This window comes from Petromyzon marinus, chromosome 39, assembly GCF_048934315.1.
Source record: "Petromyzon marinus isolate PM22_M1 ecotype Great Lakes invasive population chromosome 39, UKy_Petmar_22M1.pri1.0, whole genome shotgun sequence".
Lineage (NCBI taxonomy): Eukaryota > Metazoa > Chordata > Hyperoartia > Petromyzontiformes > Petromyzontidae > Petromyzon > Petromyzon marinus.
Genome location: NC_133705.1, coordinates 5,738,589 through 5,765,303, shown reverse-complemented (window position 1 = coordinate 5,765,303; position 26,715 = coordinate 5,738,589). Strand labels below are relative to the sequence as shown.

General features: G+C 51.6%; 1 protein-coding gene across 10 annotated transcripts in view; it reads right to left on the bottom strand.

Annotated features, from left to right (window-relative positions):
* HSPG2 (heparan sulfate proteoglycan 2) overlaps positions 1–26,715 on the bottom strand; it is a 217,452-nt gene that overhangs the window by 147,088 nt on the left and 43,649 nt on the right. For all 10 annotated transcript variants that reach the window (XM_076072845.1, XM_076072848.1, XM_076072846.1 and 7 more), the window contains exon 2: positions 4,951–5,068. In XM_076072845.1, the coding sequence (XP_075928960.1) occupies positions 4,951–5,068 (118 nt within the window). The remainder of the gene's footprint in view (positions 1–4,950; positions 5,069–26,715) is intronic.

The window sequence follows — 26,715 nt, the reverse complement described above, 5'->3', positions numbered from 1 at the left end:
TGAACCCATAACCCACTCCATGTGCGATTAATCTCCCCGTGTCCCTGAGCCAGCCACCCATCCTTGTCCTGCCCGCAGACCCAGCCAGTGGCGTGGCTGTTTGAGAGTGCAGGCGCTGCAACAACCCATAGACTCACAATGAGACCCATAGACTAACAATGGGACCCATAGACTCACAATAAGACCCATAGACTCACAATGAGACCCATAGAATCACAATGAGACCCATAGACTCACAATGAGACCCATAGACTCACAATGAGACCCATAGACTCACAATGAGACCCATAGAATCACAATGAGACCCATAGACTCACAATGAGACCCATAGACTCACAATAAGACCCATAGACTCACAATGAGACCCATTGACTGACAACGAGACCCATAGACTCACAATAAGACCCATAGACTCACAATGAGACCCATAGACTCACAATAAGACCCATAGACTAACAATGGTACCCATAGACTCACAATGAGACTCATAGACTCATAATGAGATCCGTAGACTCACAATGAGATCCGTAGACTCACAATGAGACCCATAGACTCACAATGAGACGCATAGACTCACAATGAGACCGATATACTCACAATGAGACCCATAGACTCACAATGAGACCCATAGACTCACAATGAGACCCATAGACTCACAATGATACCCATAGATTAACAAAGAGACCATTGACTCACACTGACAGCCATAGACTCACATGAGACCCAAAGCCTAAGACTGAGACCCATAGACTCACGCTGAGACTCACAGACTCACACCGAGACCCATAGACTTACACTGAGACCCACAGACTCACACTCAGCCCAATGACTCACACCGAGAGCCGTAGACTCACAATGGGACCCGTAGACTAACAATGAGACCCATAGACTCACAATGAGACCCATAGACTCACAATGAGACCCATAGACTCACAATGAGACCCATAGACTCACAATGAGACTCATAGACTCACAATGAGACCCATAGACTCACAATGAGACCGATAAACTCACAATGAGACCCATAGACTCACAATGAGACCCGTAGACTCACAATGAGACGCATAGACTCACAATGAGACCCATAGACTAACAATGGGACCCATAGACTCATAATGAGACCCATAGAGTCACAATGAGACCCATAGACTCACAATGAGACCGATAGACTCATAATGAGACCCATAGAGTCACAATGAGACCCATAGACTCACAATGAGACCCATAAACTCACAATGAGACCCATAGAGTCACAATGAGACCCATAGACTCACAATGAGACTCATAGACTCACAATGAGACCCATAGACTCACAATGAGACCCATAGACTCACAATAAGACCCATAGACTCACAATGATACCCATAGACTCACAATGAGACCCATGGATTAACAAAGAGACCCTTGACTCACACTGACAGCCATAGACTCACATGAGACCCAAAGCCTAAGACTGAGACCCATAGACTCACGCTGAGACTCACAGACTCACACTGAGACCCATAGACTTACACTGAGACCCACAGACTCACACTCAGCCCAATGACTCACACCGAGACCCGTAGACTCACAATGAGACCCATAGACTCACAATGGGACCCATAGACTTACAATGAGGCCCATAGACTCATAATGAGACCCATAGACTCACAATGGGACCCATAGACTAACAATGAGACCCATAGACTCACAATGAGACCCATAGACTCACAATGAGACCCATAGACTCACAATGAGACCCATAGACTCACAATGAGACCCATAGACTCACAATGAGACCCATAGACTCACAATGGGACCCATAGACTCACAATGAGACCCATAGACTCACAATGGGACCCATAGACTCACAATGAGACCCATAGACTCACAATGAGACCCATAGACTCACAATGAGACCCATAGACTCACAATGAGACCCATAGACTCACAATAAGACCCATAGACTCACAATGAGACCCATAGACTCACAATGAGACCCATAGACTCACAATGAGACCCATAGACTCACAATGAGACCCATAGACTCACAATAAGACCCATAGACTCACAATGAGAACCATAGACTCACAATGAGACCCATAGACTAATAATGAGACCCATAAACTCACAATGAGACCCATAGACTCACAATGAGGCCCATAGACTCATAATGAGACCCATAGACTCACAATGGGACCCATAGACTAACAATGAGACCCATAGACTCACAATGAGACCCATAGACTCACAATGAGACCCATAGACTCACAATGAGACCCATAGACTCACAATGAGACCCATAGACTCACAATGAGACCCATAGACTCACAATGAGACCCATAGACTCACAATGAGACCCATAGACTCACAATGAGACTCATAGACTCACAATGAGACCCATAGACTCACAATGAGACCCATAGACTCACAATGAGACCCATAGTCTCACAATAAGACCCATAGACTCACAATGAGAACCATAGACTCACAATGAGACCCATAGACTAATAATGAGACCCATAAACTCACAATGAGACCCATAGACTCACAATGAGACCCATAGACTCACAATGAGACCCATAGACTCACAATGAGACCCATAAACTCACAATGAGACCCATAGACTCACAATGAGACCCATAGACTCACAATGAGAACCATAGACTCACAATGAGACCCATAGACTAATAATGAGACCCATAAACTCACAATGAGACCCATAGACTCACAATGAGACCCATAGACTCACAATGAGACCCATAGACTCACAATAAGACCCATAGACTCACAATGGGACTCATAGACTCACAATGAGACCCATAGACTCACAATGAGACCCATAGACTCACAATGATACCCATAGACTCACAATGAGACACATAGATTAACAAAGAGACCATTGACTCACACTGACAGCCATAGACTCACATGAGACCCAAAGCCTAAGACTGAGACCTATAGACTCACGCTGAGACTCACAGACTCACACCGAGACCCATAGACTTACACAGAGACCCACAGACTCACACTCAGCCCAATGACTCAGACTGAGACCGATAGAGTCACACTGAGATCCAGAGACTCACACTGAGACCCACAGACTACTTTAACGTACGACCTATGGGCCCGCTAAAAATTAACACGGAGACGTATAGACGAGCATAGGAGCCGTAGATAATTATCACAGGAACCCACGGAGTAGCATAGAAACCCATAGACTAACATATCGAGTGTGCGCGCAACGCAACTTCAGCAACCAAAGGGGCTCCGAAGAGGAGGAAATTGGACAGGAGTGGAGGGCCCAGTGGGACCCATTCAATTATTTGTAGCTTGAGCTGTGTGTTGAGCCAAACACACAGGGGCCGTGTGTGGCCAGCTGCTGCACAGATGGATCCCGTAGCATGGGAACGTCTGCGTTTGTGCGTGTGTGTGTGAACTAAGGAGGCTGCGATATCAATTTTCACAATAAGACGATGTTCACGATATCAGTTTCCCGTGAATTTGTAACGTGTGTGTGTGCGTGTTTGCTGGATTCAGCACCATGTGCGTGTACGAGCGTGTGTGTGTGTGTACGTGGATGTATGTAAGTATGTTGAACTTCTTTCGCACCGTACGTAGCCAACTGTGCTAATAGTGAATGTGTGTGAGTGGGGAGCGGCAGTGGAGTGGTTAGCGCACTGCGCTGGGAACCTGCCGACCCAAGTTGCGATTTCAGCTCAAGGCCACCAACACCAGCGACGATCATCTGAACTAGTCCTGGGCCTCCCCTAGGTCGGCTCAACATTAATCGAGTACCCGGTGCGATGTGTAAACATCGCTACTGGAGAGACAAAGGCAGCCAGGCATGATGCTCACCACCCACCCTCTCGTGTGCCCTGCTGGCTGCTCGCTAACAGCACTTGCCCTCACGGTCTGTTAAGGCTACACGGGCGGGGGGGATCTTTGTTGTCATTGTGCGTGTACCAGCAGGGGTTTGCGTGTGCCGTGTCTGTGCGCGTGCTTATGTCTGACAGAGGTGGCTGCTGGCCATCCTGACTGCGTCTGTGAGTGAGGCCCTGCGTCGCGCGTGTCTGGCCCTTGTGCTGCTGCTGGTGTTGCTGCTAACGTTACGCCCGTTTACCCACGAAAGCCTCACCGAGTCTCAAGGGAGTTGTCCTGCCAAGTTTTCAGAGTCGGGTGGGGTAGGGGAGCGATGTTGGCTGTGTGGTGTTCCCAAACGAGTCGCGTGTCGTAACGATGGGATGCCGTCACGGCCAGTAGCCATTGCATTGTGGGAGGAGGGAACCGGAGAACCGGGAGGAAGCCCACGCAGGCACCCGAGTCGGGGAGCGAACCCGGGCCCTTGCCTGCTATGTGGCACAGGCGTCAACATCGGCGCCACCCCTGTCAAACCGTGCCCGTGCTTTGTGTTCGGTTCGTGCGTTGCGTCCGTGTGAGCACGTCCCAATCTCTCCCCTTTGCCCCCCCCCCCTCGTTCAACCCATGCCCCCTAACTCCCGAGTGTGGTTGGCATGGGCCACCGGCGCAACCATTGAAATCGTCCAAGCACCCACCAATCCCAACACTTGGGCCCATCCGGCCCACGAGGTCCCGATGCAGTTACACCGCCTGCACACTTTATATCTGCACCACTGGGTCCTACGTTAGTCTGTAGATCCTAACTATGTAAGTCTATGGGTCGCTCTGTTAGTCTATCGGTCCTGTGGAAAGTCTATTTGTTCTATGCGAGTCTGTGGGTGTCCATGTGAGTGTGAGTCTGTGGGTCACAGTGGGGTCGTGGGATTGGCAGGGGCCTTGGTGCAGGCCATCAGAATGGGCCCTCCTTGACATCTCGGCGCCTGGCGCTCCTTCGACCCGTGGGCCCTTCCGGTGCAGTCGCACCGCCTGCGCGTCCGATAGCCTCCCCCGCCCCCATCGCCCACCTCGTCCTCCTTACTCCGCTCACCCTCCTCGCCCCCACCCCCTCACCGTCTCCGGAGGCGTCCATGAGCATGTCCTCATCGTCCTGCAGCGTGTCGCGTTCCTCCCGCCGCCATCGCGCTCGCGCCCGCTCCGTCTCCTCCAGGGACGCACCGCCGCACAGGCACTGCGCGGCACGGACACAGCGGGCGAACCGTCACGGCACGAAATTTTGACTTGAAACTTTCGTGCCCGCAGGAATTGATATTCTTGGTTCTTTCGGTAAAGTCGCGTAGATAGAAAACAAAAATCTATTTTAAAAAAAATCGAAATTAAATGCAAAAACCCCCACGACGTTTCGATCGAAACGTCGTGGGGGTTTTTTTTGCTTTTAATTTCGCTTTTTGTTTTCTATCTACGTTGACTTTACCAGAAAGAATCACGAACACGTCACGGCACAATCGGCGGCGCACGCGACCGCCGAGCATCATCGTCACTACGCCGCTAGTCGTAGCTCAACGAGGTGGCCTATCATCACGTGGGCATTTATAGCGGCCAGGCACGATAAATGCGCGATGTCGATTCTAAATGTGGAGGGAAGAAACGGAGGATCCCGGAGAAAAATCCACGCGACCACCGGAAGAGAGACACCGCAAACTCCAAATATACAGCAGGGGACAGGGTCGGGATCGAACCCACGACCTCCTGTATACCAGACGAGGGAGTTAACATCTCCTAACCACCGTGATGATTATAATGAGAGAGAAACACTACAAACTCCAAATACACAGCAGGGGACAGGGTCAGGATTGAACCCATGACCTCCTGCCTGCCAGGCGAGGGAGTTAACATCTCCTAGCCACCGTGATGATTATAATTATGAGAGGGAAACACTACAAACTCCAAATACACAGCAGGCGACAGGGTCAGGATTGAACCCATGACCTCCTGCATGCCAGGCGAGGGAGTTAACATTTCCTTGCCACCGTGGCGATCCCAACTGCAACATTCACGGTTTAACGTTTTACATCCCGTACCGCGGCGGTGCCACCGGTGCCGGCACGCAGTGGCCCACTTTGTGTGAACGACGCCACCGTCGAGCAGATGGCGCGTGGCGCACGTTACGGTGAAAACGCGCACCACCGTATTAACCAGGGCAGCCTTGCCCGATTCGAACCGCGAACCTTTCACAGCGAGCGATGAGTGCGCACTATCGCCGGGCCAAGTCATCACCCAGGGAATGTATTTAACAGTACCGAGTATGTGCTGAAGATCATAAGTATTTGCATCGATAATGATGCTCGTTTGATCCGTAGATCCCAACCAATATGTTAAGCAAGGCAAAGGCCAGTTTAAAGATGTGAGTGTTCAAGACATACGCAACGATGTCGAACGACTCTGATTGTCTAATGAGCCAAGTCAAAGCGTCGCAAAGCTTGGGAGCTGTGCAGTAGCACGAGCCCAATCGCCCCAGGGTATGAGCCTTGACCTCAGAGTCCTTGGGAAAAAAACAACTAAAAACGATGCAAATCATTAAACTTTTAATTTTATTTTACCAGGTAAGGCCCACTGAGCTGTATGGCTGTTTTTTTTATCAGAAGCGACCTGGCCACAAATGAGAGCTGAGCGAAGCGGCTTATCATTATGTGTACATTCGTAGCAGTCAAATACTCTAAAGTGTATGTCTCTAAATGTGGAGGAAAAAATCGAAGGAACCGGAGAAAATTCCACCACGCGACCACGTGGAGAACACACAAACTCCAAATATACAGCAGCAGGTGTCAGGGTCACAATTGAACCCACAACCTCCTGTATACCGGGCGAGGGAGTTAACATTTCGCCAGAAAGGGGTTTTCAGAATCAGAAAGGGTTTTATTCGCCATGAAAGTTCACACAGACACGGAATTTACTTTGGCAGGATGGTGCATACATTCAACATATAGGAATCTAAAATCTTAAATAAGTGGTAAACAAGTCTTACTGTAATAAGGGTTCAAAGTCTAACTAACACCAAGGGGCTAAAGCATATAAAATTGAATAAATATCGAATATAAAATAGCTATAAGATACAATCTAAAAATAAAAAAATATACAAATAGGGTAATATAGTTAATATTGGCAAGGTGTCATTTTGTAGATAAAATGTTAAAGTCAGTGTAAGTCCTTGGCCTTGTTTAAGAGACCAGCAGCGGATGGGGCGCTCCTTGATTGAGTGCCTTATAGGTCAGCAGCAGGATCTTATAGTCCTGCCTCTGCTGTTATAATGAAACCAGTAATTATTTGCGTCGAGGCTAAAAGCCTCGTCCTTGAGTACGTCTCGTTTGTCCCCAATGTTTCCGCGCGCTACGATGGGTGGTCTCAGAGCCGTTGATAACAGGCCTGAAGCCTTCCAGTGATCCACTGCGAGCGTGGCCTCATCTGGCGACAAAGCGCTCCCCGTCAAAAAGGGGTCTTCGTTTCAGCCGGGCCTGTCCGAGAGAGAGAGAGAAAAAAACCCACAATCGTTCCCACGCACGGCGCACCACATCACCACCATCGCCTCTCGTTGGCTGTGGCTGCTCATCCCTGTGGCCAAACTACTCCAGGGGGCTACCACACCACCCGATCACCGGTCAAGTCCACGGACCGCACGAAGTTTATTTTTTTCGTGTTTGACGATCGGTCCAATTAGCCAGCCGCTTGCCTCTTGGCGGCGGACACGGAAAACCCGGGTGGCCACGCGCTGTCGTTACTTTGCCATGCTACTGATGGGGGGGGGGGGGGCAGAGCGAGCGAGTGAGCCAGAGAGCGAACGAGGAACGGAGGGGAGGAGGAGGAGGAGGGAGAGGCTCGCGAGCCGGCACCGGGGCTCCACGGCAGTTGTGTTTCGGTCGCGCCGGTTAAATCCCCGGCTCTGCACCCAGTCACGCGAGACTAACGGCGCTCACCAACATTTCAGCACTGGGGCTTGTGGAGGGGTGGGGCCGATGGACTATAAAATAAGTTTGCCAGAACGCACAAAGGCAAAGTTCCCGCCCCCTGCCACATAGCCTTAGCGGACTGATGGGGCAAGTGCTGTTAGCGAGCAGCACCTAACGAAAGGCACGTTACGGTACACGAGGGGGTGTGGGGGGCCAGCAACACGCCCGACCGTCTTTGTCTCCCATCGGCGGCGATGTTTACACATCGCACCGGGTACCCATTTGAGGCTGAGTCGACCCAGAGGAGGCCGGGGATATGGCTGAGATAATCGTCACACACACACACGCGGTACACACCTCACTCGGTCACTGCGCCAAGAGCCTCCGACTGTGACGAATTATTATTCCGCGTTGCCAAGTGGTACACAAACAACAACAACAACGACAACAAGCATTCGTCAACAACAGCAGCGTGGCTATTTTTCTGCCTTAAACGGAACAAAAAAACATGAATTGGTGACGTTTCGGGCAATGGGGCTTCTTCTTCATCGTGCACGGAGAGAGAGGCCAGCGTAGTCTAGTTGGTGACAGCACTGCCCATGACACCACGGTGGGAACCCGATGAGAACCCCCCACCACGATGACCAACATCTTAAATTACCCAACTGTGGCCATTGGCTCACGGACGAACATTGCTCGCATTTTGCTCGATTTAACGTGGCCACGTCTCGTATGAAAATGGGTTCGTTAAGGGGCCGTCCATAAATGACGTCACGTGATTTTGGACGATTTTTTTTAACCCCCCGCCGCCCGCCCGCTCGTCACACGGCGTCACAAAAAGTCAGACCCCCCACCCCCCTCAAATATGACGTCACAAAGCTCTGCCCCCCCCCAAAAATATATATGAAACATGCTTCAAATCTCGCTTTAAACTATTGTTATTGTAGTGCGTATTTAATGTGGCGCTGCACTCTGATGTTGTAGGAAAAAAATATTTATTAAAAAGTCTATTTAATTAAGCAGAACGTGTTGTCTATATTTATTTAAAGTTGCGAATTTTGATGTGATGTCACATTTCTCAAACCCCCCCCCCCCTCGTCACACATCGTCACAAATGTCTGCCCCCCCCCCCCCCTAGGTGCGTGACGTCATTTATGGACGAGTAAGCGGGGTCCCTACAGCCCCACGGCCTGCCTTGGAGGACACGACGTTGATGATTCAAGTTGCAAATGCTACGTTAACGCTGCCCTTACACACGTCAGCCTGATGCACGAATTGCACCTGCTGCACATATTCACGCACTGCACTGCTGTATACACGTAGCTGCCTGATACACACAGTTCCCTGCTGCTGCACCAACACACAACTAGCTCCCTGCTGCACACACACACACACTCCCACTCTTCACATACACACACAGCTCCCTGCTGCACACACACACACACTCCCACTCTTCACACACACAGATCCCTGCTGCACAAACACACTCCCACTCTTCACACACACACACTCCCACTCTTCACACATACAAAGCTCCCTGCTGCACATACACTCACACACACTCACACACAACTAGCTCCCTGCTGCACACACACACTCACACACACACATCACACACACACACTCATCACACACACACTCACACACACACACATCACACACACACACTCCCACTCTTCACACACACAGCTCCCTGCTGCACACACTCACACACACACTCATCACACACACACATCACACACTCACACACACACTCATCACACACACACATCACACACTCACACACACACTCATCACACACACACACACATCACAAACACACACACATCACAAACACACACACACACTCATCACACACACATCACAAACACACACACACACATCACACACACACTCATCACACTCACACACATCACACTCACAATCCCACTCTTCACACACACAGCTCCCTGCTGCACACACACACACATCACACACACACACATCACACACACACATCACACACACACACATCACACACACACACATCACACACACACATCACACACACACACTCACACACACATCACACACACACTCACACACACACACATCACACACACATCACACACACACACACTCCCACTCTTCTGCCACTGTCCCTCTCCCGCTCCTCCCACTGTAACAGGACGCCTTGGAATGTCCCAGAGACGCAGCGGCGGTGAGGGGGTGAGCGGTGAGGGGGGTGGTGAGCGGCGATGAACGGGTGAGTGGTAAGCGGTGAGCAAATTACGTGCTGAGCAGTGAAGGGTGAGGAGTGAGAGGGCGAGAGGAGATGAGTGGGTGAGTGACTACCGGTGACGGGGGGATGAGGAGATGAGTGGGTGAGTGACTAGCGGTGACGGGGGGGGGGTGAGGAGATGAGTGGACGAGTGACTGGGGGGGGGGGGTCGTGAGGAGATGAGTGGGTGAGTGACTAGGGGGGGGGTGAGGAGATGAGTGGGTGAGTGACTAGTGGTGAGGGGGGGGTGAGGAGATGAGTGGGTGAGTGATGGGGGGGGGGGGGTGAGGAGATGAGTGGGTGAGTGACTAGTGGTGAGGGGGGGGTGAGGAGATGAGTGGGTGAGTGATGGGGGGGGGGGGTGAGGAGATGAGTGGGTGAGTGACTAGTGGTGAGGGGGAGGTGAGGAGATGAGTGGGTGAGTGATGGGGGGGGGTGAGGACATGAGTGGGTGAGTGACTAGCGGTGACGGGGGGGGGTGAGGAGATGAGTGGGTGAGTGACTAGGGGCGAGGGGGGGGGGGTGAGGAGATGAGTGGGTGAGTAACTAGCAGTGAGGGGGGGGTGTGAGGAGATGAGTGGGTGAATGACTAGCGGTGAGGGGGTGAGGAGATGAGTGGGTGAATGACTAGCGGTGGGGGGTGAGGAGATGAGTGGGTGACTAGTGGTGAGGGGGGGGGGGTGAGGAGATGAGTGGGTGAATGACTAGCGGTGGGGGGTGAGGAGATGAGTGGGTGACTAGTGGTGAGGGGGGGGTGTGAGGAGATGAGTGGGTGAATGACTAGCGGTGAGGGGGTGAGGAGATGAGTGGGTGAATGACTAGCGGTGGGGGGTGAGGAGATGAGTGGGTGACTAGTGGTGAGGGGGGGGTGTGAGGAGATGAGTGGGTGAATGACTAGCGGTGAGGGGGTGAGGAGATGAGTGGGTGAATGACTAGCGGTGGGGGGTGAGGAGATGAGTGGGTGACTAGTGGTGAGGGGGGGGTGTGAGGAGATGAGTGGGTGAATGACTAGCGGTGAGGGGGTGAGGAGATGAGTGGGTGAATGACTAGCGGTGGGGGGTGAGGAGATGAGTGGGTGACTAGTGGTGAGGGGGGGGGGGTGAGGAGATGAGTGGGTGAGTGACTAGCGGTGGGGGGGGGGGGTGAGGAGATGAGTGGGTGAGTGACTAGGGGGGGGGTGAGGAGATGAGTGGGTGAGTGACTAGTGGTGAGGGGGGGTGAGGAGATGAGTGGGTGAGTGACTGGGGGGGGGGGGGTGAGGAGATGAGTGGGTGAGTGACTAGGGGGGGTGAGGAGATGAGTGGGTGAGTGACTAGCGGTGAGGGGGGGGGTGAAGAGATGAGTGGGTGAGTGACTAGCGGTGAGGGGGGGGGGTGAGGAGGTTCCACCACGATCTCTTGTCACTCATTCGGGGCTATCTCTGCCGCCATTCGTTCGTCCCTCCCACACAGACACAAAGAGATCACTACACTCAGCTGAACCCACACAGACACAAAGAGATCACTACACTTAGCTGAACCCACACAGACACAAAGAGATCACTACACTTAGCTGAACCCACACAGACACAAAGGGATCACTACACTCAGCTGAACCCACACAGAGATAAAGAGATCACTACACTCAGCTGAACCCACACAGACACAAAGAGATCACTACACTTAGCTGAACCCACACAGACACAAAGAGATCACTACACTCAGCTGAACCCACACAGACACAAAGGGATCACTGCACTCAGCTGAACCCACACAGAGACAAAGAGATCACTACACTCAGCTGAACCCACACAGACACAAAGAGATCACTACACTCAGCTGAACCCACACAGACACAAAGAGATCACTACACTCAGCTGAACCCACACAGACACAAACAGATCACTACACTCAGCTGAACCCACACAGACACAAAGAGATCACTACACTCAGCTGAACCCACACAGAGACAAAGAGATCACTACACTCAGCTGAACCCACACAGACACAAAGGGATCACTGCACTCAGCTGAACCCACACAGACACAAAGAGATCACTACACTCAGCTGAACCCACACAGAGACAAAACTCAGCTGAACACACACAGACACAAAGAGATCACTGCACTTAGCTGAACCCACACAGACATAAAGGGATCACTGCACTCAGCTGAACCCACACAGAGACAAAGAGATCACTACACTCAGCTGAACCCACACAGAGATAAAGAGATCACTACACTCAGCTGAACCCACACAGACACAAAGAGATCACTACACTCAGCTGAACCCACACAGAGACAAAACTCAGCTGAACCCACACAGACACAAAGAGATCACTACACTCAGCTGAACCCACACAGACACAAAGAGATCACTACACTCAGCTGAACCCACACAGACACAAAGAGATCACTACACTCAGCTGAACCCACACAGACACAAAGGGATCACTGCATCTCAGCTGAACCCAAACGGTGACCCACGTAGACGTTATGGAGAGGGTTGCACCAGAGAAGAAGACGACCCGGTGATGGTGATGCAGGCAGTGACGAGAAGGAAACTGGGCACTCTTTGGACGCACGAAGTAGTAGGGCGGACAGCAACAGGCACATTAAACGTGGTGCTGTTGTTCTGGAAATATGGAAGGAGCCGGAAAGAAAGGGAGACCTCACAGAGAACGCCTTCACGACGACTACGACAATGATAATAATAATAACAGGATTTTCCCCCTTTTTCTGGCAACAAAACTGAAACCTTTTTACGAGGATGAATGTCTGCATTGACCACAATACTTGCAGTCAAAATGCAAACAAAAGAACACACTGATAATATATGCATTGTCCTTGAAACTGATTGGTCCACACCAGAGACAGCTTTCTTTTGAGCCTCGTCTCAATTGGTGCTCGACCAGATGACGTCTTTTGGCGTCACCTGGTACTGGCAAAGGAGGTATAATGACGACGACGTCGTGAGAGATCGGCACCATAAAAATGAGGCCACTGCATGAGGATATTGGCACAAGACGGAGGAAATTTGGAAACAACAAATGTCGAAAAGTGCAGTGGACACCTGCTACGGGCTAGCTGCCCATGGATCGTGATTATGATGATGACATAGAGACACTCACTCGTACGTGCATGCGTGTGCACGTACGAGTGTGTAAACATCGCCACTGGGGAGACAAAGGCGGCCGGGCGTGGTGCTGGCCACCCACCCCCTCGTGTGCCGTAACGGTCTTCGTAGGTGCTGCCCGCTAACAGCACTTGCCCCTGACGGTCTGTGAAGGCTACACGGGGGATCTTTGTCTCTGTGTGTGTGTGCGACCACCACCACTGTGGCACCACCACGGCCCTCAGCCTCGGCAAGCGTTATCTACAATCGCGAGATTGACATCCGACGGAAGCTCCCCGACCTCCAGTTTGTGAGCCGCACACATTCTAATGAATCTTTGTATTCGTGCATAACCGCAATTGGTAAAACTTGACAATGCGACACTGGTCTGGGAGGGTGGGGGACAGCGGGCGGCAGCAGTGATGTGGTGCAGTAGCTGGATGGCAACGGTGGAGATTCTAGATTTAAAGCTTTCGTGACTGCTAGGATCCATACTCTTTGGTTCTATTGGTTAAAGTCACAGCTGTCCTCCAGACAGTCTCGTCCCTTCACCTGATGAAGGCCGCTTGTGTTGTGGCCGAAACGTCGTGATTTTTTGTTATTTTATTTTCACCTACGTGACTTTACCCAACGGTGGAGATCCTGGTGCTGCTTCTGCCACCACTGCGCGTGGATTTATAGCGTTTGATTATTTGTGTTGCTGGTGACTTTGTGTATTTCATATCGGAATCGTCTCCAGTGCTGTTGCTGCTGGCGGCAATAAAAGTTGTTTAAAAGCCAAAAAAAGTCTGCCACGACGAGAGAGAGGGCTTCAGCAGTAAGAGAGGTCGTGTGTCGTGTCCGCTGTTCCTTCTCATCCGTTACAGGAGTGCAGACACCCACGGTGGTTTACTGTATGGTCCGTAGACTTAACGTTGCCCGTAGACTAACACTGCCCCATAGACTAACACTTTGAGCGAATGTAACCGACTCGCGGTGACAGCAGCGATGGCGTGTTAGACAACTGTGGTGGAACTGGTTTAGTCCGAATCAGGACTCTTCAGCATGGCATCATCACCAGTGCTCAGCGATGCAAAGGATGCGTCGCTGAGCACTGGTATACAGGAGGTCATGGGGTCGATCTCGACCCTGACGCCTGCTGCTGTATATTTGGAGTTTGCGTGTCTCTCTCTCATCATTATCACGGTGGCTAGGAGATGTTAACTACCTCGCCTGGTGTACAGGAGGTCGTGGGGTCGATCCCGACCCTGACGCCTGCTGCTGTATATTTGGAGTTTGCGTGTCTCTCTCTCTCTCATCATCATCACGGTGGCTAGGAGATGTTAACTACCTCGCCTGGTGTACAGGAGTTCGTGGGTTTGATCCCGATTCTGGCATCTGTATATTTGGAGTTTGCGTGTTTTCCCTGTGGTCGCGGTGGATTTTTCTCCGGGTCCTCCGGCGTTTCCTTCCACACGTAGAATCACGCGTTTAGCGCATTTTGGTGCTGTTCATTCCCACGTGATGATAAGCCACTTCGTTGGGCTATCATTTGTGGCCAGGTCGCTTCTTTAAAAAAAAAAGAGCTACGTAGCTCAGCGGGCCTTATCTGGTAAAATAAAATAACTAAAATTGTTCCGTTTAGAGTTGTAGTTTCAATGCAGGAGGGCCATTTCAAGGCAGCGTGATTGAAGAACGCGTTGACGTTTTCTCCGGATGTTTTCACCCAACTGAATGCGCGTTCATACAAGTGTGAGGAAACCAGAGCTTCCCGGCGAAAACCCACGAGTGCGAGGGGGCAACCCTCTATCCCGCACTGAAGGGACAGACGTAAAATCCGCGGGCACCACGAACCCAAAAGGCACGCAACGTTGGGGCAACGTTGGGCCAACGTTGGGCAACGCGCTTGGACACCACATTCACCCGTTGCGCTTTCTGGTCGGGACATTCCAAGAGAGGACGTCGCTCATCTCGTTCAGCGAACACGTGCCGCGCAGCGTCCCCACATCGGCGCGTGCAGGCACAGGCGCTCATCTTGAGCCCCCCCCTCACCGACTCCGCAGCCTCCGTTGTTGCGAGGGGGCAATCGCATCCCTCGGGCGTTACAGCCGCCCGGCAACCCGACGCACGCGCACCGGCGTCATTTCCCGCCTCCGATGGGCACGGGTGGCTTACGTGCGGTGCGCAATAATGTCGACTTAACGGCACGGCACGAAACGGCACGGCACGGCACGCACGGCACGTGCTCGAGATCGTGTGAATAAACCCGCCAGGGCCGCCCGTCCGTGCGTCCCGCGCGCTCTCACGACCACGCGCGGTCTGCCCTCGTGTTTCGAGTGAATGTTTTGTCCGCGACGAGGGGGGGCAGGGGGGGAGGATAGGGGCGGGGCGGCTAAAACCCAAAACAAGAACCACGCCGCCGTTCGATCTCCGAGCACGCGGTCGGCGCGTCACCGTTCCCGGGACCGCGCGGCCCGGGATTCATTCACAAACTTCAAAACGATGCCCGCGGCGCTGTTGACTACGGTGCCCCCCCCACGACCCCAGGGCGCGCACGATGGCATGGCACAGATTCGCGGCAGCTGCAAGAGAGAACCGGATTTTCTGGCCCAGTCACAGACACACACACAGACCAAACACTCCTCCTCACCTACCTCTGTCCGTCTGTCAGTCTCCTATCTCTCTCTCTCTCTGGACGTTGAGAGGCGAGGCCACGGCGGCTTATCGGCGGAGTTCCCACCGCAGCGCCTGTTTACATTCCTCCGCGTGCCGACGAGGTGCACGGGGCGAGGGGATTTCAGCACCGCCGGTCAAGGGGCCCCTGGCGGCGGTTCGAATCCGCCCGCCGCTCTGATTAATACCGCACGGCGTACGTATGTATGTATGTTCAACTTCTTTCACACAGCACGTAGCCAACCGTGCTAATCGAAGGTGCGGGGTAAGAACAACAAACTATGGGTCTTTGTGTGAGTCTATGGTTCTCTGTGTGAGTCTATGGGTCTCTGATGAATCTATGGGTTTCTGTGTGAGTCTGTGGGTCTGTGTGAGTCTATGGGTCTCTGTGTGATTAATATATGGGTCTCTGTGAGTTTATGCGTCTCTGTGATTAATCTATGGGTTTGTGTGTGAGTCTATGGGTCTTTGTGATGAATCAATGGGTCTCTGTGGGAGTATATGGGTCTCTGATTAATCTATGGGTCTATGTGTGAGTCTGTGGGTCTCTGTGTGAGTCTGTGGGTCTCTGTGTAAGTCTATGGGTCTCTGATGAATCTATGGGTTTCTGTGTGAGTCTGTGGGTCTCTGTGTGAGTCTATGGGTCTCTGTGTGATTAATATATGGGTCTCTGTGAGTTTATGCGTCTCTGTGATTAATCTATGGGTCTGTGTGTGAGTCTATGGGTCTCTGTGTGATGAATCTATGGGTCTCTGTGGGAGTCTATGGGTCTCTGATTAATCTATGGGTCTATGTGTGAGTCTGTGGGTCTCTGTGTGAGTCTGTGGGTCTCTGTGTAAGTCTATGGGTCTCTGATGAATCTATGGGTTTCTGTGTGAGTCTGTGGGTCTCTGTGTGAGTCTATGGGTCTCTGTGTGATTAATATATGGGTCTCTGTGAGTTTATGCGTCTCTGTGATTAATCTATGGGTTTGTGTGTGAGTCTATGGGTCTTTGTGATGAATCAATGGGTCTCTGTGGGAGTATATGGGTCTCTGATTAATCTATGGGTCTCTGTGTGAGTCTTTGGGTCTCTGTGTGAGTCTATGTGTCTCTGTGTGAGTCTATGGGACTCTATGTGAGTCTATGGGTCTCTGTGTGAGTCTGTGGGTCCCTGATGAATCTATGGGTCTGTGTGTGAGTCTATGGGTCTCTGTGTGATGAATCTATGGGTCTCTGTAGGAGTCTATGGGTCTCTGATTAATATATGGGTCTCTGTGTGAGTATATGGGTATCCGTGTGAGTCTATGGGTCTCTGTGTGAGTCTTTGGGTCTCTGTGTGAGTCTATGGGTCTCTGTGTGATGAATCTATGGGTCTCTGTGTGAGTCTGTGGGTATCTGTGTGAGTCTATGGGTCTCTGTGTGATGAATCTATGGGTCTCTGTGTGAGTCTATGGGTCTCTGTGTGAGTCTATGGGTCTCTGTGTGAGTCTATGGGTCTCTGTGTGATTAATATATGGGTCTCTGTGTGATGAATCTATAGGTCTCTGCGTGAGGCTATGGGTCTCTGTGTGAGTCTCTGATGAATCTATGGGTCTCTGTGTGAGTCTATGGGTCTCTGTGTGAGTCTATGGGTCTCTGTGTGAGTCTATAGGTCTCTGTGTGAGGCTATGGGTCTCTGTGTGAGTCTCTGATGAATCTATGGGTCTCTGTGTGAGTCTATGGGTCTCTGTGTGAGTCTATGGGTCTCTGTGTGAGTCTATGGGTCTCTGTGTGAGTCTATGTATGCTGAACTTCTTTCGCACCGTAACGTCGCCAACCGTGCTAATCGGATGTGCGGGAGAAAGGACAACAAACTAAACACAACATCAACGAGTAGTTCTAAAGAAATGCGTTTCAATCTAGATTATTTCAAAGTGCCATAGCTCCAGCGGCCTCCTATTATCGGCAGGAAGAGCGTTCCAGACGGACGCAGGGGGCGCATCTGGAACGCCGCGTTTACGAATCGTAAAAGCGTCCGCCTCGCTGACAGTGGACACTAAAGAGCCCCCCCCCCTCCTCCCCCGTGATGCCGCTCGCGGCGCAAGACTTTCCCCGAATTTCAAAAGCTACCCCGAGCACATCGCTCGGTTGTAATCGCGTGTCGCGGCCATCATCGCCCATTCAGAAGCAGGGACGGGCGCAGAGATACACAGAGAACGAGAGAGAGAGAGACGTGGAAACAGAGTGAAACACGGAGACGGAGTGAAAGCTAGCGATGCCCAGCAACTGACAAATGGAAGAGTCGAAGAGAGAGAGAGACGGAGAGAGGCGATCAGACGCAGGGGAACGGGGATGCACACTCCCCTCCAACCCCTGCAAAAAACATGGCAGTACTCTCCTGAAAAAAAAAAACGAGTCTTGAGGCTCTATTGAAACAATATTTTAAAATATTTTAACCAGGGCAAGGCCCACTGAGCTATACAGCTATTTTTCAGAAGCGACCTAACCACAAATGACAGCTCAACGAAGTGGCTTATCGTCACGTGGAAATGTGATGCAGCCAAATACTCTAAACGGGTGACGTTGATTCTAAATGTGAAGGGAAAACCCGGAGGACGCGGAGAAAAATCCACGCGACCACGGAGAGAGAGAGAGACACTGCAAACTCTAAATATACAGCAGGCGTCAGGGTCAGGATCGGACCTACGACCTCCTGTATACCAGGCAAGGTAGTTAACATCTCCTAGCCACCGTGATGATGATGAAAGAGAGAGAGACACCGCAAACTCCAAATATACAGCAAGCCTCAGGGTCGGGATCGGACCCACGACCTCCTGTATACCAGGCGAGGTAGTTAACATCTCCCAGCCACCGATGCTTTCCCAGGTGAACAAAAACATGTGTTTGGGTTCGCTCCCCGACCCGGGCGTGTGTCTGCGTGGAGTCTCTCTATTCTCTCTGGATTTCCTCCTCCCAAAGCTATCAAACAAAACCCCAACCCCACGCAATGTGACCGCAATTGGCCTCAACAACCCGTCCCACGTTACTTACTGCACGTGGCTCATTCGGAATCGCACACAGCGGCAACATCACCGCCAACTTGGCAGTACAAACTTCTGCAAATAAATACGTCTTCAGACTCATTGAGGCTTTCCCAGTTGAATAAGCATCAAAATAAATAATAATAACCACCAAAGACAAAGATCCCCCGTATAGACTTAACAGATTTTTGGGGCAATTGCGGTTAGCGAGTTCGCACCGATGAAGGCCGGCACGGCACACGAGGAGAGTTGGTGTCCGGTAACCTTTGTCTGCCTCGTAGCGATGTTCACACACCGCTCCGGGTACTCATTTGAGGCTCAGTCGACCTCGGGGAGGCCCAGGACCAGTTTACATAATCGTCACCGGTGTTGGCCTTGAGCGGGAATCGAACTCGTGTCGCCGGCTTCGTAGCGCAGCTGCACTACCGCTCCCCACAAAAATTTTTTTTTTAATTTTTACTAGGTAAGGCCCACTGAGCTGTATAGCTCTTTTTCAGAAGCGACCTCGTCACACATGATAGCCCAAGGAAGTGGCTTGTCGCGTAGAAATGTAGAGCAGCCAAATCACTCGAATGGCGTGATGTTGATTCTAAATGTGGAGGGAGGAGACGGAGAAAAATCCACACTACCACGGGGAAAACGTTCAAAAAAGCCAAATATACAGCAGCAGCAGGCGTCAGGGTCGGGATTGAACCTACGACCATCCTGTATACCAGGCGAGGGAGTTAACATCTCCCAGCCACCGCGGCTTCACAAGCCACACCGTTGGCAAAGGATATCTGAACCTGTCCTGGGTACCCCCCACCTCCTTCAGAGAACCACGCTGAGCGGCACGGAACACGAGGGATACACGGACACACGGTCGGCTTCAAACGTGAAATGATCGATGCTCACGTTTCCCCATCATCTGGTGTGTGCATGGTGAGCCGAAGAATCGGACATTAGTTTAACACGTGGTAGGTTTACACGACCAATGTCATCCAGAATACAGTTTTTATTGGGTTAGATCGTACTCAGATTGTAAATGTTGTGGATTTACTCTCCAACACACCGGTGTGCTGTACTAGTAACAAATTGGCATGTTCGGTTTGCGTGACAAACCTTCACTAATTGGCTATGTTGCGTGGTGGCGGATGTAACGACGCATTTACATCTACGTGTTCTAACCCCCCCAAAAAAACCTGCACATTGTTGTTTTAATGTCATTGTTATTATTCCTCTTGCCTACGTTTACGTGGAGGCGAGGCTCGCGCGCTTCGAAGACCCTGAGGAGTTATGCCGGCGAGGGTTTGTGACTCCCGGCAGGTTTAACCCTCCCGGCTGGTGTCAGGCGAGGGGGCCTGACAAGCGACAGAGTAATGGCAACCTCCAGGTTCCCAGGGTGAAGGGGGGGGTTGGTTAGCCGTAGCGCTAACTGTCTGTTACGAAAACCAAAATGAGAAAGAGAGACAACACTAGGGCCACCACAGTAGGCTCAGACCAACCTACGGGCAGCATGACCCACTGCTGATGAAAGCCCGTTGGAAGTCAGGAGTGTGAAGGAGAGCCAACTGGGTCCTAAAGCCAAGAAAAGACTCGGTACGTGGAACGTCCGCACCGCGTATGAGACACGAGAGACAGCCCTAGTCCGAATGCGGCAGTCAGGATTCTCACCCGAACCCCATTACGTGACACCACATTCCTCCGGTTCTCTTATCATGACACTGGATTCCGGTCTGGAAACGAGTCGAGGAGCTCAAGAGCTTTCTACTAGTTTGTAAAGCCTCGCACGGGCTGGCACCACCCACATGTTCACGAGTAAATTCATCCGTAACCCCCTCAAGGTCGTTAAGATCTGCAGACTCTGCCATTATGCGTGCACCTCGATCCCGGCTGCATTCCTGGGGTAAGCGGGAATTTGCCGATGTCTGCGCCACGGTTGAGGAATTCCCTGCCGCTGGAAAATTCGTTTATCCGGTAATGTAGACACCTTTAAGTCTCGTCTGAAAACACATCTTCTTGAGTCAAGTTCATTCCATTTAGTTTTGATTTGAAGCTTTCGTGACTGCAGGAATCCATAAAAAAACTGCCGAAGTAGGCTTACTTCAGCAGTTTTTTCTTGCTGTGGTTGTCCCACCTGATGACGATTGCTTGTGTTGCGTACGAAACGTCGTGATCTATTATTTTTCCCGTTACGTGGACTTTACCTATAGAACCAAAGAGTATCTATTTACGCCATTAGACCTCCTTTGCCAGTACCAACATATAATAATAGGGTTTTCCCCTTTTTTCTGGCAACAAAACTGAAACCTTTTTACAAGGATTCATGTCTGCGTTAACCACGATACTTGCAGTCAAATGCAAACAAAAAACACACTATGAAAACATGATGCATTGTTCTTGAAACTGATTGGTCCACACCAAGGGACGGCTTTCTTTTGAGCCTTTTGGCATCCTCTGGTCGAGCAGAGGACGCCAAAAACGGGGGGGGGGGAGGGCATACAAACTCCACACAGGAAGGCGCCCGAGTCGGGAATCAAACCGAGGCCCTTCGAGCTGCGAGGCGCGAGATCGTCGTCGCCGCTGCTCTGCCTCCAACCTGCGAGCGCGGCGAGCGTGGCGCTCGGCCCGCCCCCAAGGTGAATGTGAAAGTTCCTTTGTTGTTGTTGTTGTTGTTGTTTCATTTGGCCCTCGGTGAAAAAGAAAAATGTTCCTGACACCCCCCCCCCAACCCCCCCCGGCCCTCGATCCTCCGTCATTTTCTCGGCACCTCGCGGCAGCGTGGAACGAGAGCGGCATTCCACCTCGCCACGTGCGGGTTCGTCAGCATCACGCAAGGCACCCGTCCACAGACGAGCGCCCATTGCCCTCGTTGCGGACTCTTTCTTGCAAAGCGTTCTCCCGCCCCACACCCCCGCACACCTCTAGCGGGATATCCCTCGAAGTAAACTAAAACTATCAAGCAAAAATGTTTTATATTTTGGGCTTTTTCGGGTAAAGTCACGTAGAAGGGAAACATTAAAATAATAAAAATATAAAACAATAACATTCTCACGACGTTTCGACTGCAACACAAGCAATCGTCATCAGGTGTGAAAACCACAGCAAGAAAAAAAAGACCCGCCACTTTTGTTCAAATTTTCTTGCTGTGGTTTTCACACCTGATGATGATTGCTTGTGTTGCAGTCGAAACGTCGTGAGAATTTTATTGTTTTATATTTTTTATTATTTTATTGTTTCCCTTCTACGTGACTTTACCAAAAGAATCAATAATATGAATCCCTGCAGTCACGAAAGCTTTAATGTTTTACTTTACCAGGTAAGGCCCACTGAGCTCTTGTTCAGATGCGTTCCCGCTCACGGTCAACGTCGGTGGCAAATTTATCCGAGCCGGTCCTGACAACTTCCCTCTTGAGAACGAGGTACCTGGTTGCGGTGTGGGTAAACATCGTCACTGGGGGAGACAAAGGCGGCCCGGCGTGGTGGTGGTGGTGGTGGTGGTGCTGAACCACCCCACCACTTCGTGTGCCTATTTCCGGAGCGTCCTTTGCCGGGCACTACGCTCGCGGCACTCGCCCCTACAGCACGTCAAGAGGCGACACGGGGCAGCTTTGTCTTCGCGATGACAACGCGTCCACGTGTTGCCCACGAGCACGGCGAGCCATCGTCAGCCCAGACTGCAGGCGGACTGGCGCTGAACGCACAACCGTCCGCGGCAAAGGGGCCGTCCATAAATGACGTCACACGATTTTTGACTCACACCCCCCCACCACCACCTCGTCACACGGCGTCATACAAAGTCAGAACCCCCCCTAAAATATGACGTCACAAAGCTCTGACTCCTCCCCCCCCCCAAATAAAACATGCTTCAAATCGCTTTGTAGTGCGTATTTAATGTGGCGCTGCATGCACTTTGATGTTGAAGGAGAAAACATTTATTAAAAAGTCTACTTAATCAAGTAGAACCGTGTTGTCTATTTCTATTTAAAGTTGCGCGCATTTTGATGTGACGTCACATTTCTCAACAACCCCCTTCCCCCTCTCGTCACACATCGTCACAAATGTCTGCCCGCCCCCAGGTGCGTGACGTCATTTGTGGACGGCCCCAAAGCTTTCCATCCTCGCGTGGTCGGAACGTGGAGAAGAAACTACACGAACGAGGGCGGTTACTCGCGACGATGCATTGAGCCAGTGGGGGTGTGGCGGGTGGTCGAGGAGGGGGCCCTGGGCCCTGCCCGCGTTTGACTTGGCACAGTCCCCAAACTGGCATTCGTCCCTCCCGGGTGCCGGGAATTTGATTTGTGACCCGAGATTTTGACACCGGTTTTGCGTTCTATCTCGTCACAGTAAACTGCGTGGCATTCGTAATCCGGGTCCTGACTGAGGAGGATTCTCGCATCCGGTTGTGACTAAAAGTTGGCAAACCCTACACCTCGCTCACAGCAAAGACAAAGATCCCCCGTATAGCCTCAACAGACTGTCTCAAGAGCTGTGAGCGAGCATCCATGAAGGTCGGCACGGCACACGAGGGGGTGGGTGGCCAGTACCACGCCCTGCCGCCTCTGTCTCCCCAGTGGCGATGTTTACATGCTGCACCAGGTACTCATTTGAGGCTGAGTCGACCTAGGGGAGGCCCAGGACCGGTTCAGATAATCGTCGCCGGTGTTGGCCGTGAGCGGGACTCGAGCCCAGGTCGCTGCGTTCAGAGGGCAGCGTAGCGCTAACCGCTCCCCACTCTATCATCCACACATCAACTTACCCGCTCAGCCATTAACTCAATGCATTCACTCATTAAATGTTCCAAGTCACTTTCGTAACTCTCACACAACAACAACAACCGCCATTCGCCACTAAGTGGCGGTGACGTCACCACGACGCTTGTGCCAGGCTATGTGCACCCTGAGGCCACGTGAAGTGTCGAACGCCCGCTGGCAGGAGGTCACGGGGCAGACCCAGGTGCCACGGGTCGACTGACTGAGATGACTGGCTGATGCACCACCTGTGCCCCCTACTGTGCCAACCTGCTGTGCTTTAGCCACCCGGCGCTCCGCTCGTTGTTCTAAGCGTCGCTCCTCCGCCCTCCGTTGTTGCTGGAGGGCGACTACTTCCAACTGCCCAGTAGCATCCTTCACGAGCCTCCTCCACAGAGGCCGATCTTGACACCGCTGGTACCGGTTATCGGCAAGTCCACTCAGCTCCACGTCCTCCTGTACCACATCACTCCATCTCTTCTCTAGCCCGTGCCGCGCCCGCTTAGCCCCCTCAATCGGCCGAACAAAAGCTGTTTCGGCATGCGGTGGCTGGGCATGCGGGCTTCATGACCCAGCCATCGCAGCCTTGCCTGCCGGAGGAGCTCACCGATGTGACCTTGCCCAGATCTTTCAAGGATTTGTGAGCTCCTCACACAATCCAGTCTGGTTAAACCCAGGATGGATCGTAGGCAGGCCAGCCTAAATGTTTCTAACCGGCGAAGATGTTCCATTAGGGGGGTCCACGTTTCGCAAGCGTAGAGAAGGGAGGGAATGACCGTGGCCGAGAAGACCTAAAAGCTTAGTGCGGAGCGACAGACCAGGTAGCTTCCACACAGCGTTACGCAACCGATGAAAAGATATTGCCGCTCGACTGATTCGGAGTGAGACCTCTGCTGTTAAACTGGAGCCAGTCATAAGCACACTGCCCAGGTATGGGAAACTCTCCACTCTCTCCACAACTGCCCCATCACCGATTGGGAGTTGTGGGGGTGGAGTGTCCGATGGTACAAAATACCCAGGCAGGTGCTTAGTTTTGGTGGGGCTGATGGTAAGGCCCCACCTCTTAGTGGCACGCTCCAGTCTCAGCAGCAGCGTCCCCAACTCCTCCTCTGACTGAGCAGCTATTATTATCTATTATTATCTCACACACGCACACACACACGCAGACACACACACACGCAGACACACACACACGCAGACACACATACGCAGACACACGCGCACACACAAACACACGCAGACACACACACACGCTGACACACACACACCACCTGTCCGGGAATTTGCCATGATCTGTGTTTGGGTGGCAGGAACCCAAACCGAGATCCGGCGCCAGCGTTGTGCTGAACGACCGCGTTCACAGTGGAGCGCGTGGTTTTTAGAGGCCCCCCGGTGCCTACTGAGAAGACGCGACCCAATGTCTGCTTCTGCGGGGAATAAGTAATATTTTAAAATACTTTTTTCAAAAACACGCTTTAATTAAATGTACCGTACGAGTAATGGCAGAACTCCACGACTCCAGGGAGTGACCCCGAAGCTTGCCACAACGTAAGGGGACCGTGGTGATTTACAGCCAACGTGAGTTGACCGTGGACAATTAAGACCCAAGCCGAAACATAAGATTTAAAAAAAAAGATTGCTTTTTTTAATGATAGAATATAGTATCGTCTTCAGTATGACATACGCATACCAAGTTTGCAGTCGATACGACATCGGAAAGTGGGTTAAAATTGAGTTACAAGATTTGCGGATACAACAGACCGAGTTGAGGATACAACAAACAGAGAGGGTTAAATAAAAGCGGCTCTAAGCCCGCGGAATCGTAACACGGCCTCCTGCGCTCGGCCACAGAGGTGCAGGCGGTGTCTCGGGGCGGCGATAGAGGTCGCAGTGCCCTGGGAGGAAACGCGGGGCTGTTGGCCATTCTCTTTCACATCGCTCAATTTCCACAGCGTGCACACTCCCATGAAAAGGGGCCTTAGCCGGCTCGTTCGTCCTCCAACCCGCGGACAAAACAGCTGATGCTGGCGTTAGCGACGGGACAAAAAAACTCGCCGCGCGTGTTTTGTGTGAACGTGCGATCCCCGAGTTTCCTTGCACGTAGACCGGGGGGGGGGGGGGGGGGGGTGGGGGGGGTGGGGACCCTACGACCCCTGGGCTGCACGCGGCCCGCAACTTCACTTCACATGGCCCATGACTTCACTTCACTCGCCCCATGACTTCAGTTCGCATGGTCCACGTCTTCACTTCACCTGGCCAATGACTTCACTTCACGCGGTACACGATTTAATTTCACTCGCCCCACGACTTCACTTCACTCTCCTCGTGACTTAACTTCACCTGGCCAATGACTTCACTTCACTCTCCCCACAACTTCACTTCACACTTCACTCAGTAAAGGAAATATTCCTCACCCCTGATGTATACGTTAACGTGACCTGCTGTGCCCATTCACTGCACACCGGCGGAGGAGTTTCACGTATTCTGTACGGTGCCGTGAGACAGAACACCACTGTCTTGTACACAGTACCATATAGAACACCACACACTTATACACAGTACCATATAGAACACCACGCACTTATACACAGTACCATATAGAACACCACACACTTATACACAGTACCATATAGAACACCACGCACTTATACACAGTACCATATAGAACACCACACACTTATACACAGTACCATATAGAACACCACACGCTTATACACAGTACCATACAGAACACCACTGTCTTGTACACAGTACCATATAGAACACCACGCACTTATACACAGTACCATATAGAACACCACTCACTTATACACAGTACCATACAGAACACAACAGTCTTGTACACAGTACCATACAGAACACAACAGTCTTGTACACAGTACCATACAGAACACAACAGTCTTGTACACAGTACCATACAGAACACAACAGTCTTGTACACAGTACCATACAGAACACAACAGTCTTGTACACAGTACCATACAGAACACAACAGTCTTGTACACAGTATCATACAGAACACCACACACATACACAGTACCATACAGAACACCACAGTCTTGTACACAGTACCATACAGAACACCAGTCTTGTACACAGTACCATACAGAACACCAGTCTTGTACACAGTACCATACAGAACACCACAGTGTTGTACACAGTACCATACAGAACACCACAGTGTTGTACACAGTGCCAT